The 17784-nt window shown below is 44.9% G+C and overlaps 1 protein-coding gene across 2 annotated transcripts; it reads right to left on the minus strand.

Annotated features, from left to right (window-relative positions):
- Positions 1-2536: 2536 nt before the first annotated feature.
- ankrd24 (ankyrin repeat domain 24) lies at positions 2537-17699 on the minus strand. Of its 2 annotated transcripts, none has more exons than XM_037115339.1 (22): positions 17570-17699; positions 17287-17355; positions 15404-15534; positions 14662-14750; positions 14490-14554; positions 14323-14380; positions 13882-13952; positions 13670-13776; positions 13009-13181; positions 12056-12198; positions 11109-11225; positions 10904-11023; positions 10645-10774; positions 10295-10473; positions 9562-9725; positions 7233-8014; positions 6823-7139; positions 6446-6679; positions 4335-4502; positions 4106-4264; positions 3941-4006; positions 2537-2958 (listed from the first exon to the last, which is right to left on the minus strand). In XM_037115339.1, exons 2-22 carry the CDS (start codon positions 17320-17322, stop codon positions 2890-2892), a joined length of 3378 nt encoding a protein of 1125 aa, XP_036971234.1. In that variant the 5' UTR covers positions 17323-17355; positions 17570-17699; the 3' UTR covers positions 2537-2889. The 2 variants fall into 2 exon arrangements, with proteins under 2 accessions (XP_036971234.1, XP_036971233.1); XM_037115338.1 differs by having other exon boundaries at positions 4335-4511.
- Positions 17700-17784: the final 85 nt, after the last annotated feature.

A 17784-nucleotide genomic window follows, 5' to 3' on the forward strand; every position in this document is an offset into this window, starting at 1 on the left:
TCGGTCACAGGTTGTCCACTGAACAAATACTGGACGCCGCCAGAACAAAACTGTCACTTATTATCTGGTACAGATACTGTTTAGAAAACAAAGCAAAAGATGTCAGGTTACTCAGTGGTTCATTTCTGGAAAAAAAAGCAAGAAATGAAAATACTGTGACTCTAAGAGACAGTTGAAGAAATGTCTGTTTCATTGGAATGTAAAGACTGTTTGTTGCTACGTGTGCACAGGTCTGCAGCGCCTGACTCTTCGATGGCACAATGGAAACACGCTGAACACGATTCAGTGCTGGATTTAAATAACAGCCACACATTCTGCTGCCTTTTCTTCTTCTTTTTCTTTTGTCTCTCGATGAGGCACTAAATCTCACTTTTGAAAAGAAACATGCATTTCTCATATCTATAGATCATGGAAGGCGAGAACGACAGTGCTTGCAATAACTATTTAAATGCCGTTGTCTAGAGATCACAAGTTCATTTGTGTCATTATCTTGAGATAACTGGCCGATTTCTGGTGAAAACAAGGTAATTTATCCTGAAAAAAAAAAACAATTTATAAGATTGATAAGAGCGGACTGTGACATACACACACTGCTCTGTGAGGTCAGTTTGGGAGTTTCAAGGCAAATCATATAAATTTTCTATGAACCGTTGCTATTCGTTGTAAGAATAATCTCCGTAATGATTTGCAATGAATGCATAATTATTGTCAGGGGGAGGCTGACATACAGTGCTCAGCTTAAAGCAGATGTGTTAGTGTCCAGCCGGCTGCAACCAAAAGACTTCTTGTTGGCACTAAGAGGGGAAATGGAAAAAAGAAACTATGCACACTACTCAGTGTTTAAATGTTAAAGTGTGTATATAAATAAGTGAGATTGTAAGATTGAAGTTCAGTCTACAGTGCTGATTAATAATGGGTACTTTTGACATTTTCAGGTTAAATCATTTGCTACAGTTCTTGTGATGTTATCTGGTCTTGGAGGCAAAGAACATCTGGCCTCTGATAAACATTATAAGTAGTCAGACCATAGGTGTCATTCACCCTGGGGACGCTGGGGAAAGGTCACCACCGCTTTTTAAAAAGGACTAATCTTGTCTTGATTCCTTTTTTTGAATAGCAGAATTGGGTAAATATGTGCTTAAAAATAGCTTGTACCAAGAAATGTTGGCTTATCAGTGACGTTCAGTTCATTCTGATGCAACATTATGTGATTATTTCCCAGTTGTAAGTATCTACCAAGATAACGAAGCTTGTTTGATTGAGATAACAACATAATTAACTAGTTTTCTTGAGACAACGGTAGAAAAACAACAAAAAAAGTGCAAGCACAGCCATTCCCGGCTTCCTTATAATATAGACCTCCATGTGGACATACGGTACATTGTCTTAAAAATGCAACGTTTTATCACGTCTACCATAACTATCTGTCATTTGGGTTGTGTTCGTAAGGGCTGTTCATAATCCGTTGAAGACTGTGCTGTATGTGTTGTATAAGCCTGTGAACATTACTGGTCAGACTGTACTCAGATCAATACTACGCCTTGTCTGGGGTTAAACAAAAACAAAACAAACAAACAAACTGCATACAAACTCCGTATACCCACCACGCCTGTATCTTCTCCACTTCAGTGCCTTAATAACTACAGAAACAGGCATTTGTGTCAGAGTGTGTATAATGTGCATTTATGCTCCTAATGCAAAACACTAGTTTTCTTGCCATGCCAACGAGTGACTGACCGAACTTCAGGATGATTAAGCTCTTATACTTGAGAACAGTCATGTAAGCTGCTCTTGTTATACTTGTAATACTGTCTTATTGTGTCATGGCTGCCGTCGTCTTCATGTGCGTCCCTTACAACAGCCTCCTCAGTGAATATTTTCGTTCATACAGGCAAGCCATTATTAGCACAGGTCTACAGTGCTTGACGTTGAAGACGGGGGATTTGGACTGGAAATTAAATCCTTTATTTCTTCCCGGCTCAGGGGAATGTAAAACGTTATTAATTTCTCGAGTATTTCTGCTCGTTTGCTGCTTTTATTGCCAATTATATGCTTTAAAAGTCTCACTAGAGATACATGTGCTTTTTGTTATGTTTTCTTTTTTTTTTTTGCATTTCTTTCTGTGTCATAAGTGACATATCTTTAACCCCGCTGTTCTAAGCCACGGCCTCATTAATGCACAGAGAGATGAGGTGAGCTGCGAGGCGCTTGGCGAGGTCCAAACGATTAATTACTCCACATCTCCCTTTTGCTTTCTCAGGAATTCCTCGGATCTTTTCCTCTTTGATGAACTCTAATGGCTTTTTGTCAATAAAACTAATTGAAAAAGAGGGTACAATCCAATTTGCGTTTTGTCATTTTTGAGTCTTCTCATCTGGCAGCTAATGCCCAGCTGTCCAATTTTCCCTACAGCCAAACTGAGCCCTTCAGATTTCCATCATCCAAAAATAGATGGGAGGACAGTGTGGAAGCTGAGGCTTTGGAAACCTAGTCTGTTCAGTCCAACTTAGAAAGAACAGGACTGACAGGAGAGCAGTTGGTTTAAGCTTTTTATTATAACAACATTATATAAAATCAATAGGCTTGTCACACAATCAATGCACCTGATTCAATCTCCTAAACAACAACGCTCATTCACTTTCTGCTGCCATGAACCCCTGACATATAGGCTGCTGTCATCTCAGTAATCCAGCCATGAAGGCACTCTACAGTTCTATTTATGTCCCTGTCTGGCTGTTGTTTATGTTACTGTAATTGTACACATGCAGATGTCTGAACACAGATCAGCAGCTGTATTTGGCTTTCTACACAAGGTCTCAATGACGTTGATCCCACAGGTTCCTGTGTTGGGACTGGAGGCGGGGAGACACTCGCAGATGTCTTATGGTGTCAGTGTCCCTGCTTTGACATCCTCAGGATCTGGAGTAGCAGGCTCTGCACCTCTTCATCCATTCGACCCTGATGGGCAGCAAAACGGGATATAAGAAAATGAAGGCTCTACATTGTATTTGACACTGGGTCTGCAGAGGTTTGGCCATGGCAGATCCACTGGACTAAGAAAGACTACACACAACAACAATTCATCGAAATCTGCAACCACTGGAGTCAGTCTCACATGCATGCCAGCTCACAAAACTGAGCAACTCTTCTTTCACATTACTGCAGCTGTACAATATATGTTCAGACTTGTTGTGGTTTTCAATTTCCAATTCATGGCATATTTCAAGGAGGATCAAAAAATGATTTGTCTCTCTCCAGACCGACGCACATTTCCTTTTGCAAAATAAGGTGACATGAGGAAAAACCAGCAGGAGACGGACTTCACGTCTCTATCCTGTTCATACAATCAGATTGCACAGAAAGCCTTTGACCTTTCCTGGCACACTGATCAGAGCTAGATGTACCAGGAAGACAGATAACCCTCACCGGACCGCCTAACCCAAACCCAACCTTGCCAAAAATCAAAGAGAGGTTTCCAACATTCCAGCACAAAGAATGTACAGGTGTTGAAGGAAACCTCCTAAAAGGTCAACAATACCTCTCATTACAACCTACTTGACAAAAAGAAACGGTCGATGCGTACACCCTAGTCGTGGATTATGATGACACTGATAGAAGCAGAAAGCGAGTCGAGCCCCTTTGCCCCGCACCTCTTCTGAAATTTCATCCACTTCTTACTGTCTGGTAAGCAGAGATGGTGGACGGATCACTCCCACTCTGTATTGTCTGCACCAACAAAGGGGGACTAACTCAAATCCAGTGGTCACTGCCATTCACAGTCCAGACTATGAGTGTCTGTGCAAGCCTGGCCCACATAGAAAATGTCATTGATCCACCTTGAGATGGGGCTCCCCTCAAAACCCAGACGTCAGGTACACATATCTTCATTCAAATGGGAGATATGTTATGACAAAGTCTCTGCTGTGCACAATAAACTCACCTGTACAGCTGCCAGTAAATGGGAGCGGTATATAGTCACCACCTGTTTGTGCTTTCTCTCCCAGTCCTGCAAAAAGGCCACAGAAAATGTTGCGGTCACCCAAAGTCTGGAAAACATCATATTTGCTCTCATTTCATACATCCCAGGTGTCAGCGCTCTCCTCACCTGGAGCTGCTGGCTGAGTATGGCGATCCTGTTCTGCAGTGCCACTTGTTGGCCAGGGTTACCATGATGGGTGGACGAGGAGGAGGTGATCCCCAGAGGCGGCGACAGAGCGCCCAGGGCCTCCTTCAGCCGAAAAATCTCCTTTGACAGCTCTGTTATCTGCACAAAGACGACACGCGTAAGTTCGGCCGCCTCATGACTTCAATCAGCGAGCCTTCCGAACTCTCACCTTGCGGTCCTTCTCCTTGACCAGGCCCTGGGATTCCTGGATGTCCTTGTGGAGCTCCTGGATGTGGCTGGATTTGGCCTGTAGCTCGGCCAGCTGCTGCTGCACCGTGGCCAGCTGGGACTCCGCGACCTGCCGCTCACTCTTATTAAAGAGAGCCTCCCTCTGCACCTGGAACACCTAGAGCAGTAAAACCAGCAGTGGCACCCTGTCACTAAAGCAAGGCTGTCTATGTTTGGTGCTTATACGGAAGAGAGAAGAAGAGAGCTCTTAATTCATATCAACAGGTCATAGACAGAAATACACCACTGAATGGATAAAGTCTCTCCACTGTTTTGGTGTCTGATTGCCTTTTCCAAAGTAAAATATGATGCTATCCTTTGTTTTGGTCTGATTAGCAGATGAACATCGTCTGTAATTCCTGTTTTCTTTTTCGCTCAGTAAAGTCTAAAAATATCCATTCACCAAATCACAGTTGTCTGAGGTTTTGCTCAGGGAATTTCCAGTTTTGTTTGATCTCCGTACGCCCGAGCCAGAGAGCAAACAAATGCAACAAACCAAGCTGCAGTAAATCTGCACACACTTGCACTTTTGGAGCCGTGTTACGCTGTATTTTTGTCTCAGGGAAGAGTGACTTTGTATCATTGCCAATGGAAATTCACACACTAGCATGTGTTGCATGATCTGATATCGCAGTGTTGTTTTTTGGCCTGGAACATCATAATTGTTGCTGCCCCGTGACCATAAATCGGAATCGCATTTTTGTAATGTCACAGCTCTGTCAATCAGGGAAAACAGAGATGAGAAAGTTCAAGCATTCTATACTCCGGTAGAAGTGCAGATACTTGAGTGAAAACACAACTAAATTAAAAGTACTGGTTTAACTTTGTTACACAAGTAAAAGTAAGAAGCACAGGCTCTGAAATGTGCTCGAAGTACAAAAGTAAAAAGGACATTTCTACTGGCAGATCTCACTGAACCTGAGCCTTTCTCACCAAACGCCTTTTGTCCCCATTCAAGTCTCCCTTTCATTATGTTTCTGTCTTGTTACACCTCTTACATTGTCACAGGTGTGTGAATTATATGGATATGAACAAAAACTTCTGTGCCATCCTCCACCATCCTCCCTTTATACGCTACACTCACAGCTGTGTGAAACGACCAAGAAATGCCTAGCACAAAATAATTGCAGTATAGAGATAAAACAGGGACGACCCTCTGTGCTTCCTGTCATCTCCTCTCATCTCTTCCTCCTCTCCTGTCTTTACAAAAGAAAAAAAGCAGCCGTGCACCGCCAAGCAGCGACCCTTTATAATTGATAATTCCTTCAAGCAGGGAGACTGCTCGGAGTGGAGAAAGGAAAAGAAATGGAAAACAAGTACAATTAGTGTTAAAATAATAGATAAATAATAGAATAATATATTCCAATTGAGATACAAGACCCAGTCTCAATAATTTGAAATTTGAAATGATGGTCCTGAAGAAACATTTCTTTGGACGTTCTAGGGAGCACGAGTTTCAGAGCTATGACATCACAACAGCGTGACTGGTCAGTGGCAATGACGGTCAAACACTAAATGTTGGATACGCGATCCAGCCAGGACATGTTCTTCTAATAAAATGCCTTCAACTTTACAGGAGTCTGTTCATAATGTATATAAAAGCCTATTTTAAGATATCATCCTTTGTGTGAAACCTCTGTGTTTGCCAGCCTGACTCACAGAGGCAATTACAGAGTTTACAAAGTGAGAGTTTTTGTTGTTTTTTTTTAATCTGAATGTCACTACACAGGTGGGGGATGACTTTTGGACTATGACCAGGAGCCTATAATGCACATACAACACTACTTCAGTGCAGCAGACAAAGACATACAGTGGGATCAATGAAACAGAGGAAGGGACCGAACAGAGAAAGTAATACACATATGAATAATGTAGAGGCAGGAAGGAGGCCTTCATGGAACACGGCTCACTTTGTTGCAGACATAATAACATCTAATGTGGCTTAAGACGGCATTAGAGGAGCAGAGACGTGCATGACATGGGTGCAGCGACAGACAGACACACACACACACACACACACACACACACACACACACACACACACACACACACCTCAGTGCAGGTCTTCTCATGCTTGCGAGTGAGGTCGTTGAAGCGAGCCGTGGCGGCGTTGATCTCTGCCTGCAACGAGAGCCGCAGGGCCTCATAGTCCTCCTTGGAGATCAGACCCTGTTCTGCAGCCTTCTGGGACTTGAGCTCTCTCAGCTCCATCTCCTTCTCACTCAGAGCCTCCTGAGCTGCTGCTGCACTGCTCTCGCTGGCCTGCAGGGAGCGCTGAAGCTCTCCCTAGGGAGCCGGAAAGCACAAGGATAACCTGACGTGATAAAGTCTGAACAGCAGCAGCTATGGCAGACTCATTAGCAGAATGCACTCTTTAGAAATGTCTCACTTAAATCTACTCTAGATCAGTTTCAGGGTCTCGTGCTGACCTTCACTTTCTCATGCTCCTCTTTGGGTACGGCGTCCTCCATGGCCTGCAGTTTGGCCTCCAGTCCAGCCGCCTGCTCCTCAGCCCGACCACGCAGAGTCTTCTCCTCCTGGAGCTCCTGCAGTGTCTGAGCGAGCTGCTCCGACACCGCAGACAGCGCCTCCTTGTGTTTAGAGAGCGGCACTGCGTCTTTCAGCTGCAGGGCGTCCTGTGCCCGGCCCTCTCGCTCGGCACAAAGACAGTCCAAGGCCTGGGCTGCTTCCTGCCTCGCCACCTCCAGCTCTTCTCTCACTGCTGCCAGGGAGCGTCTGGACTGATCTGATTGGACAGAAAAAGTAGGAATTTGAAATGTTTTTTTCCAGTGGAGCCCCAAAAAAACTTACTTAAAGTGGGACAAAAATCAATGCAAACCTGATCTGACTGAGGGCTCTGAGCTCTCCGAGTGCTCCTCCTCTTCTTCCTCGTCCTCTTCATCATCCACGCGGGGGGGAGGCCTGAGTCTCTCCAGGTCCAGGAGGGCATCGTTGAGCCTCCGAGCCACGTCTGCCCTCTCCCTGGCCAGCTGCTCACACTGGAGCCCCAGAGTCACCTGCACCTCCTCCAGCTCCGAGCGGGGCACGCACTTTCTCAGCTGCCCCTCCAGCTCCCCCACTCGCTCTTGGAGACGTCGGACCTGATCTCCATCTCCTCCTGCTCCTCCCTCTCTCCCTGACGTCCTGCTCTGTGCCAGGGCTGCCTCCAACTCAGACACTTTGTCACGGAGGCCCTTCACCGTTTCCGTCTCCTCTCCTTCGCCGTCTTTCTCCCCTCCTTGTTTTGTGGACTCCTTGCGATCCAGAGCTGCCTGGAGTTCTTCTACTTTCTCTGTCAGCTGTCTGATTGTGTCACTGTCCTGGCCGCTCTGACCCCCTGCCTCGCCCCGTCTCCTAGCTAGCTCCTCCTCCAGCTCTGTCACCCTCGCTCTCAGCTGCTGCGCCTCTTGGCTCGGGCCACCGTCTTCAGTCCCACCACCTGCCGCAGCAGTGCCCCCTTCACCACACTCCACAGAGAGCACCCCGAGGCGCATCTGCTCCCTCAGCTCCTCCAGCTCAGACTGGGAGGAGGCCAACTGCTCCTCCAGCACTCGCAGCTTCTCCTTCAGGGCCTCGGTACTCTCTGGATCTGCACCTCCTCCCTGAGACTTCTCATCACCCCTGCAGGACCAGACAAAGATGATCCATCTTTCAAGCATTCAGCTCAGTGACACAGTGAATAAAATATGTCAAACATCACACAATAACCCCATCCTATCAATGCACAAGGACGAACAGTTGCAGTAATATACCAGTTTGAAGGTATATTGTGATATGATAATACATAGCTTGCTTGCTGCATTGAGTTCTATAACAATATATTTCTAATTCATATAAAGTTTCTTGTCGGACAGGATATAATAGTTTGTGAAATCATAATAAAGCGGTTGTTAGGCCTGAAAAATTCATTTTATTTATTCACTTTATTTCTGTAAGTCATGCCATTGCAGCCCTGGCATGTATAGGTATATGTATGTGTTTGTTTATGTTTATATGTTTGTATCTATCAATGTGTATGTATGTCTTTAAATGTCTTTACATGTCTGTCTATAAAGGCTATATAGGTTGAGAGGAAGTTTTTCTATTTTGTTTTTTTTTTTGCTGTTACCTATTGATGCCCGTTCATGTTTTTGCATTTGTTGTTATGTCCATATTCATATCTGTGTATGTATATATACACAATTTGGCGAAAAGAAGAAAAAAAAATAGTCCATAAAATGTAATAAAATAGTGAAAAATTCTCATCACAGTTTCTGAAAGACCACTGTGGCACTTTCAGATTGCTTGACTTGTCTGATGAAAAGTCCACGAACCCAAAGATATTCAGCTCGCATATACAACAGAGAAAAGTTTCAAATGCTTTCATTTGTGTAGGAATAACCGACAAACACTTGGGCATTTGTGCTCAGTAAATGAATTGCTATCGGTCAGTCTGAGGTTGTCAAAAGTAGGCCTAAAGATACTTCCATACTTTCTCAATAACGTGGTTAAAGTGATACAGTATCCCTCTCCTATAGAGAGTACCATAGTGATACAAAGACAGTTTTCAACCTAAAGCTACACAGATATTAGCATTACTACAAATGTACTGATGTGTTTTCCTTTGGTACTTTTTCTGTACCTGAGCCCCAAGGCCTGCTATTCTTTTTGCTATGGTTCCCAAAAGAGGTATTGAGGCTTATTTTGTATACAAGTATTGTATCCAGGTTTAAAATTCCGGTATCATGAAAACCTTGAATTAAATAATCATTACAGCATTACACCAGGGTTCAAAACATCTATACTGTAATAATAAAGTCTACATCTGCAACACATGAGAGGATAAATTCATAGTATGTATATTTATCATTCCTAAGTATAGTGGATAAGCGACAAAAATGTTAGAAAGACAAGAAATATCATGCACTAGAGGTCAAGACACCATCAAATCTGTGAGGTCCTGCTCAGCCTCCAGCATGCTGCAGGAAAACACAAATGCTCAGCACTTTTGAAAAACAGCCCCCAGCAGATAGTGCTGCGAGTTTTGCAACAGATATTAGCAAAGGCGTGCACATCTCAGAGCAATGGCCAGATCTAATACAGCAGCGTTAGAGTGAATGTGATCTGTGATGGCTACTTCAGTTTCCCAGTCATAAATGTGCCAGAACGTATGAATCAGTCATTCTTACCGCTCCTCCGCTACGCTGGAGGCCTCGTCTGAAGCCTGGGCCTGAGAGAGGCGCTCCTGAAGGGCTTCGAACTCCTTCCTCAGGGTCTCGTACTGCACTAAGGGGACAAAGTCCGAGCTGGAGGTCTGCATGTCCGTGTCATCCTTCTCAAACATCTCCAGCATCTGTACACGGCAGAGAGGAAGTCGCGGAGGTTATCGCCTTCATGAAATATTAACATCTCTGGTAGCAGAATGAATATTAATGCTACGTGAAAGTGGTTGAGCACCATCAACTGCAGGTCCTCAATACCAAACAGAGTAGCCAAGATATCTTAACCTGTAATCCATAAAATGAAATGTGTGTGTAAAACTCGTGGGGCTACCCTTCAAATCAAAATGAGTACAACAACACAACAGTGCAAAAACTGCAGCGCTTCACAGGAATGACCCAGTTAGCAAAGAATGTCTACACAAATGCCCTCATGTCTCCATCTGATGCTGCTCTATTTATACTTGTGTGAACACATGTGCCTCGGTGCATTAGTGCGCCAGAGTGCAGCATCATAAAGTTTAAGTGGTCATGACTAACGCCTGAGTCAGAGGCATCGAGCCACTCTCGAACCAGACGCTCCATCCTCTGCATGGGAACCATTTAATAATCACTTCACTATCAATGTATGCTCCTTTAAAGAGTCCTGCAACCACGTGTGAGCGTGTGCGTACTCGTGCGGTCGCACTCTCTCAGACCTCACCTGCACTTTGAGGGCTAGCTCAGAGTTTTGTGAGGTCAGTTCCTCTATTTGTTTGTGCAGCTCGGCAACAGTTCCTGGGTCTGCAGGGGCAGGAGAGGGGCGGGCTGACTCCGCGTCCCCTTGAGAAGTGGCCTCATCCTGAGCAGGGGAGGCTCTGGAGCGCTTGGAGAGCAGCTTCTCTAGAGGGAAAGTTCAAGGGCAACGACAACAAAAATAAATCTGCGCACCTCCTTGATGGGGTGGGTAGACAAACAGGAAAGCCCACGTGGAATAGCAGAGACGCACGAACGGAAGCAGATCCATGCTCCCTGCCAGGGTGTGGCAAGTACATGCTCACATTTATGGCATACCTGGGAAGTCAAACATTTCATCCATGTCCTCAGAGTCACTGGCCCCGATACCATGACCTCCCTTCAGCTCCTCCAGCAGCTTGTCCCTCTCTGCCTCTGCCTCCTGCAGACGCTGCTTTAGCTGGGACAACTACAAATCAGAACAGATGTAAGAAACAGTGCTTACAACAAGCAATTCTTAGTCTTCGCAAATGCATTGAAGAAATCTAATAAATAGGTATTTTTTGCATACACGTGAAGGAGAATGAGCGGGCAGTACCTCCTCCAAGGCAGAGAGGGCGCTCTGTTGCTGCTGCTCCAAGGCCTTGATCTTCTGCAGCAGACGGCCTCTCTCCAGACGCAGCCGTCGGATCTCCTCAAACACCTCCTCATCCTCCGCCTGACAAAGACAGTCGCAAAGAAAATGTATATGAAGGACATATGTCAACAATTACTTAACGAAAATCAAGATCTGCAGCCCCGACCTGGGCCGGTTGTTGTGTTTCTGGTGGCTGAGGAGAAGGAGACTGGGACGGGGGCTCGGGGGACTGGGCAGGTGGAGCAGGGTTCCGGGGTTGAGGAGAGGGTGGCAAACCCTGGATCTTTGTAAACAGAAAACAGAATAAAGTGAATCTTTGTTAGACATCAACGACATGATGCGTTTTAGTTCATCACTTGAGAAGCAGTTTTGCATTCCAGAGACATTTCCAAAAGAATCATTGAGAAACTGGCTGTTATGGACACCTTTTAAATCTCTAGTAGTACTATTTGGGTGACATTGGATAAGTGAGATATTTTTTTTTTGTCCTGGTTGTACTTCTTCTCCTCTTAAATTCGTTTAAAGGGTAAATATACCAATTTTACACATGGAAGTGTGTTTATAGGTCTTGGGAAGTCCTACTGCATATGTGAAAAAGGTAGGTTGAAGCCTTTTGTGGCGCCAGAGGAAGGTGCATCTAATCTGATAAACAGCCTCCAGTGATGTCACTGAGTGGCTAAATTGCATTGTGGGTAATGTAAGGGTCATTTTTTAAAAAGTAGGAAGAGGGTATGGAATAAAGGAGGTGATATCTCTGGTTCTGCTGTTGATTTTGTTTTTTGTTTGTTCTGAGTTGTTTTTAAACCATAATTAGTCCTGCAGCTTATGAGGACTGCTTTTCAAAACTTGGCGCCTACTTTCCCAAAATGCAATTAAACTGGGGGCATTTTATCAGAATACATTTGGAACCACCAAAGGCTTCATACTACTTTTTTTCACATATGCAGTAGTGCTCCCCGAGACCTGTGTACAGAATGTGTAAAATTGGTGTAGTTACCCTTTAACTTAAAATTCTGACAAAGTAAAACGACTCCAACAGGTCAAAATGCCAATGGTTTGACACTGATTAAAAGGAAACGTGTTTCCCATCCACTGAGATGCTTCTCACAGTACCTGGAGAGGAGAGCGAGGTGGCGGAGGAGCTTTCCGTTTGCGGGGGGTAGTGCCCCCTTGCACTGACGAAGCGGCCGAGGGGACTTGTGAGGGCTGCGTGAGGGTGGGAGTGGGGTTCACAGACAAGCAGAGGTCAAGCTCAACTTAAAACGGGACGAACAGAGGAGACCACGATAAGACAAAAGGTTTGGCAACAAAGGGGAATGAAAGCCAACGAAAAGAGAGCAGCACGCAAAAACAATGACCTCATATTGGAAAACATGCACAATATGATCGGCCAGAGTGGGCCATGATCTCATCTGATGGTGGGGAGTGATCCAACACACACGCTATGTAACATTACCTCCTCGCCTGCGCCCTCAGGAGCTACGTGAGCAGAGGGAAAGAGACACACAGCGAGACACTTTAACCCCGCAAGCAACCAGCAAACTTCAGCATATAGACTTTCATTTATCTTTCAGTAAATCCACCAAAATGCAATGCAATTATGGAATAAAAGCTACTGTGGTCGAGCATCATATGTGCACCAAATTCTCTCCTTGGTCTCCTTTTCAAACCAGTCACACATCTGCTTTTCATATATCAGCAATGTCTCTGTTGGGAGATAAAAGTGGAACAAGCCTTTCGTCTCTCTGTCTCTCTTTCTCTCATTCTTTTTTCTTTTAAAATCCCACTTTACAATCACACCCAGCTGTCCTCCTGATCCACTTCCTCCTGTTACAGCTGTTTCCTTGGGGAGCAGAGGCACAGCCAGGATCGGGAGCAGCACAGAAGCCTCGCTGGGACTCAAGATGTGTTACATGCTGCTGCCATGTGTTTTATATTACACTGCCGATTCAGTGATTCCACCTCATTTAACAAAACTAACTAGGCTCAATTCATGATAACATGATAATAAAAAAGAGTGGAAAGCCTCTCCATGTGAAAAAAAGACTTCGGTCCTCGTACTGTACCTGGAGGTACACCCTCCTGCAACATCTGCATGATGCGCTGGTTGCCCGTGGTTGCGCTGTAGTCGGTGGCCTTGTGTCCAAGGGCGTCGATCAGCTGTGTGTTGGCCCCGCCTCTCAGGAGAGCTTCTACGGTCTCAACGCTGTCGCTCTCACATGCCAGCATCAATGCAGACCTGCAATTCCAAACAAAAGAATAAATATCACAGTAACAGCTGAACTGAGCCAATTAACAATGATCACAGTGCGCTTAAACCTCCAGAACTCTAAATTTTCATTTTGGTCAAGGAATTTTTCTCTATTTGTAATGATGCAGCCAGGAAAAAGTTGGTCATTTCACCTTCTTAACCAGTGGATAATTCTCTAATCATCCCCTCTAAAGAGACAGCCAAGGCCAAACTGCAAGCTGCTGCTCCCTGCCGGAGGTCTTGACCTTCCTCCTTCCAAATCTACCCCTCACACTGCAGAATTTCTGTGAGAATCCCTCCTGTTTCCTGACCCAAACAACCCCACTGCTGTGAGAATAATCCTAAAGAAGGCTTTTTGGCTCTAGCTTAAGTAAGAAGGCTGTTTCATGCCCCAGTCTGCCCGCAGCACCATTTAACACTCTCTATCCTCAGGCCTCAACAGCACCAGAGGGGGAGTAGAAAATCTCTCCATGTACCTTCCCTGGTTGTCTTGTATGTTTGCATTGGCACCTCGACCCAAGAGAAAGACACACAGCTCCACTCTGCTCATCTGGGCTGCTAAAATCAAAGGTGTGGCCCCGTCCTGACAGAGAGGCACGTGATTATTCATCATGGAGCAACAACACAGGTATTTGGTAATGTTGTCGACTGTACTGTACTGTGTAAATTGAGATAAAACGCTTCATACCCCATCTTGGACATCTAGATCAGCTTTAAAGTCCCAAAGGGTCTCAGTGCAGGACAAGCAGCCACTGACTGCTGCAGGATGATCAGAATTATGGTCAATATCACTATATCAGAGGTTTCCATATAGTTAAACAGGTGTTTTACATCATGAAATGCAACTTATCTCTCAAAGCACTTTTAAATCTCACTTTCAAATCAAGCACAACAATGTGCAGATTGGATTTTTTTTTTTTTATTATAACACTCTGAGCCATCGGCATGATTCTGAAACTGTTACTTTAAGGTAAAAAAATGTTGCTTTAAGTTCAACATTAGCGTGCCTTTAAGTCTCTTCATGTTTAATACTTGAAATAAGTCAAATGGGACCCATCAGAGACATGTGCTGTATGTTAAGTAACATGTTGTTACTGTGTGTTACCTAACTGCTGTTGTATCTCGTTACCTGCATGATGAAGCGCCGTCCTCCCAATGCTGTCGGTGCAATCGACGGCTAATCTCTCCTGTCAGGAAAAAGATGGCAACAAACGACAGTAATGAATAAACCATTGGTAAAACAATAATTCCATATTCTATATTTTACAGTATTTGTTAGTTAATTCTGAGTTTTACCTGTAAGAGTCTCTTTAAACACTCTGATTGGCTGTTTTTGGCTGCGAGGTGAAGGGCGCTGAAGCCTGGGATCATTTATGAGCAGACACGTATGAACAGTCCATCACACGCTTCACTCAACAGCCTTGGCTTTTAAGATAAAAAACTTTTATTTGATAATAAAATACCATACCGGCACCATCAGTGACGGTGAGGTCCGCTCCTTGAGCGATGATGGCCTCCAGACAGTCTAGCCGGCCTCGAGACGCACAGAGGTGGAACCTGGCATCAAGAAGAAGGACGATACAGATTCACCAGTGATACGAGAAAAGGAGTGAGAATCACTTTGTAAATAAAATATGTGATTTTTTTGGTTTTCTTTTTCACCCGTTGAATTCATACTTGAAACAAACAGAGGGGAACATATCACCAGAGTGACTGCTAACTGCTGCCAAGTGTGGTTGCTGCTAGCTAGTTAGCTCAGTTAGCCATGAAGCTAGTGGTCTGGACTGGGAGCTGATGTTTACACCCCAAGCAAAGGAGCTTTCGCCAGGGCTAACTTCACTAGACATCTTGGTAATAAAATACATAGCCGTCATAACACCAGAATTGTTATTCCTTCACATTTGGTTGATAATTTTACTATTACTTTTTATGTTTTCAATTTAAATTCTTACATATTGCACCTTTAAGTTTTACGAGCAGGTAGGCAATAAAACTTTACACTTTATCATAACATGGATAAAACTGGGAAAAAACTGAATTCATACTGGTGTTGATTCACTACAGGCGATTCAGCGCCAACACTAAACACCCAGTGTTATGTATTCAAAGGCAAAACTGCCTTGCTGAAGCAGAATTGCACAATTACTACCTGAATTCCTTCCAGTGACTAAGATAGATTTTTTTTTAAAAAAATGAGGTTCCTGACTTACGCCGACTTGCCCTCAGCATCCAGCTTGGTGGGACAGAGGCCCTTTTTGACGATGAGAGCTGAGACTTTGTCAGGTTCATTCTGCTCCACAGCCTGCAGGAGCCTCTCATCACTCTTACTCCAGTCCTGACTCTGAAGGGGGGCAAAGCAAAAGAACTGGTCACCACCCTGAACTGCCCCAGTGGAAACTGACACCACACTGCATATCTCATAACAACACATAACAAGAGATGACTGGGCCTCAGCCATAATAAATATAATAGAATTAGGATGTGCTATAATCATATGCAACATATGCGATACTAGTTTTACAAGATTCCCACTACTTTTTCACACAGACGTATGAGAAAAGAGGGATACATTAATTTACATTCCCTTACATGTGATTAGAGGATAAAGAGAGGATACATACTGGCAGCGGCAGCAGGCTGAAACAACAGAGCTGCTTCACCAGGCTAAAAACAGGCTGCTGAGGATCCATAACTGCTAGCAGGTCATTACACACACATAAACACAGCTGCGGAGTGCCGAGCCACCACTGTATGTCAGGCAAATCTGCACATTAACATAAAGAAACTGCAGAGAACTATAACCGGATCCCCTTTAGAGGTCACAGCAACGTCATAGTAGAGATCTACATACCAAAGAACATAGGCTATCCTCAAAATCACACCTCCAGAGACACCGACAAGCTTGCCACACGAAAACTCTGACATGCACACACTGTCATTGCTATTTGACTGCCGGTGCAGAGCTCCCTGTCCGCATCCAGAAACGCCATCCTATCATCCTGCTTCAGCTGCTAGCGGGGACACACTCAGCTGCACCTCACACACTGCCACCGCCTTCCCTTTCTCACTGTCCTCCTTTCTCTAACCTAATAATTTCTCTGTAGCAGACTTCCTCCTTCACTCCATTAGTTCTTTTTTTTTTTTGGTCAGGTCCTGCACGGTACCCCCCCTGGCAGCGTCATCCTGTAGCTCTGTTTCTCTGCAGTTACAGAGCAGGGCCCGGGTGATGTGAGGACTCAGCAAAATGGGGAGAAACAGAGCTGGCTCTGCTCTGCGGGTTCGGATGGTCATTTACGGGACAGGAGGGACGTAACGAAGCACATAAATAATACGCTGAAATCCAACACAACCTCAGATTTGCTTATGTGTGTGGGAAACCCTGGGAGATATATGCATGCAGGATATTTATTAAACCGTCTATCTTATCTTTAGTCTTATCTTCAGTTTAATATCTGACAGAAGACAGATGATCATCCTTGTCATCACTGTGATGACAGAGAGGTGGATGGACCGCTATAGGCTGTAAAGCTGCTAAAAGCATCCATCAGGATCCAGATGTTCACACCACATTGTAAAAACCCAGCGGTTGCCACTTCACGTGCTTCTTGTACCAGTGCCCCAGGTCACTGGCACCAGTATGTACTTCAACTATTAGCTACATGGAGTGGGCAAAAAAGTTGAATCTTAAAAATGCAGCACATTTCGGGAGCAGGGCTAAACCCCCCCACTTACATAGCCCTTGAGAGCAGCATCGGGGTGACAGCAGGGGAGTGGGGATTCACTGAATGTGTGTTTGTGTGTGTGTGCACGTAGGTGTGAATAATTGAAGGCTACCTGAGATCTCTGGTTATAGAAGCAGTCTGGAGACAGCCCTGCTCTCCTGCTGCTGCTCGGTGACACTGAATCCCGCTGCCCCCCATACACACACAAACACACACGAGGAGCAACTTGGGATCTTTATAAATGGCCTCTTAATGTAGAGCAGCCTAACGTTGTAATAGTAGGTTAAAACACAGCTTGCACACAGCCCGTATCTCTAAATAACTTGCAGGAATAGCAAACGGGTAACTGTAAAGCTCCAGGTGGCTCTTACCTCATTCTTTTTAAACTTTGCCTTCAGACTCTTCATGGTGCTTTGATGGCCTTAGTCTCAACAGGAACACTGCAGTGAAACTTGAGTGTTACTGTGAGTCACTTAAAAGAGTTTTCATTTATTGCCCATGATTCATCAGGAAAATTGGCAACATGTGGGTGTACCAAAACATCAAGGGACTATATACCTAACATATACAGGCTGTAGGCTAATCTGGCTAACATAAACTCAGAAGCAGTTAAGATATCTGTAAGCACATCTACACAGTGAGCATGCAGCTTACCTGTGGATCACAGTCCAGCTCCAGGTGAGTCTCTCCTCTGCCCCATCAGCTGCTCACATAACGCTGAAGTCACTGCAGCTTGGCGGACAGCAGGAATGCACCCGCCCTCATCGTAAATCAACCAATCAGCAATGCGCAAAACGCCGGATCGGCGTTTGATTGGCGATGATGGATGATCTGTCGTGTCAGTCGCTGCCGGGACAGCGTGGGCCGCT

The sequence above is a fragment of the Acanthopagrus latus genome, chromosome 11 (genome assembly GCF_904848185.1).
Source record: "Acanthopagrus latus isolate v.2019 chromosome 11, fAcaLat1.1, whole genome shotgun sequence".
Taxonomy (NCBI): Eukaryota; Metazoa; Chordata; class Actinopteri; order Spariformes; family Sparidae; genus Acanthopagrus; species Acanthopagrus latus.

Coding starts and splice junctions, on each gene's coding strand:
- ankrd24 (XM_037115338.1), bottom strand. CDS start 17,322: ATGAAGAGTCTGAAGGCAAAGTTTAAAAAGAATGAG. Junction 9,726..10,294: donor AGCTAGCCCTCAAAGTGCAG/GTGAGGTCTGAG, acceptor TGCCGTGTACAG/ATGCTGGAGATGTTTGAGAA. Junction 7,140..7,232: donor AGAGCCCTCAGTCAGATCAG/GTTTGCATTGAT, acceptor CTGTCCAATCAG/ATCAGTCCAGACGCTCCCTG.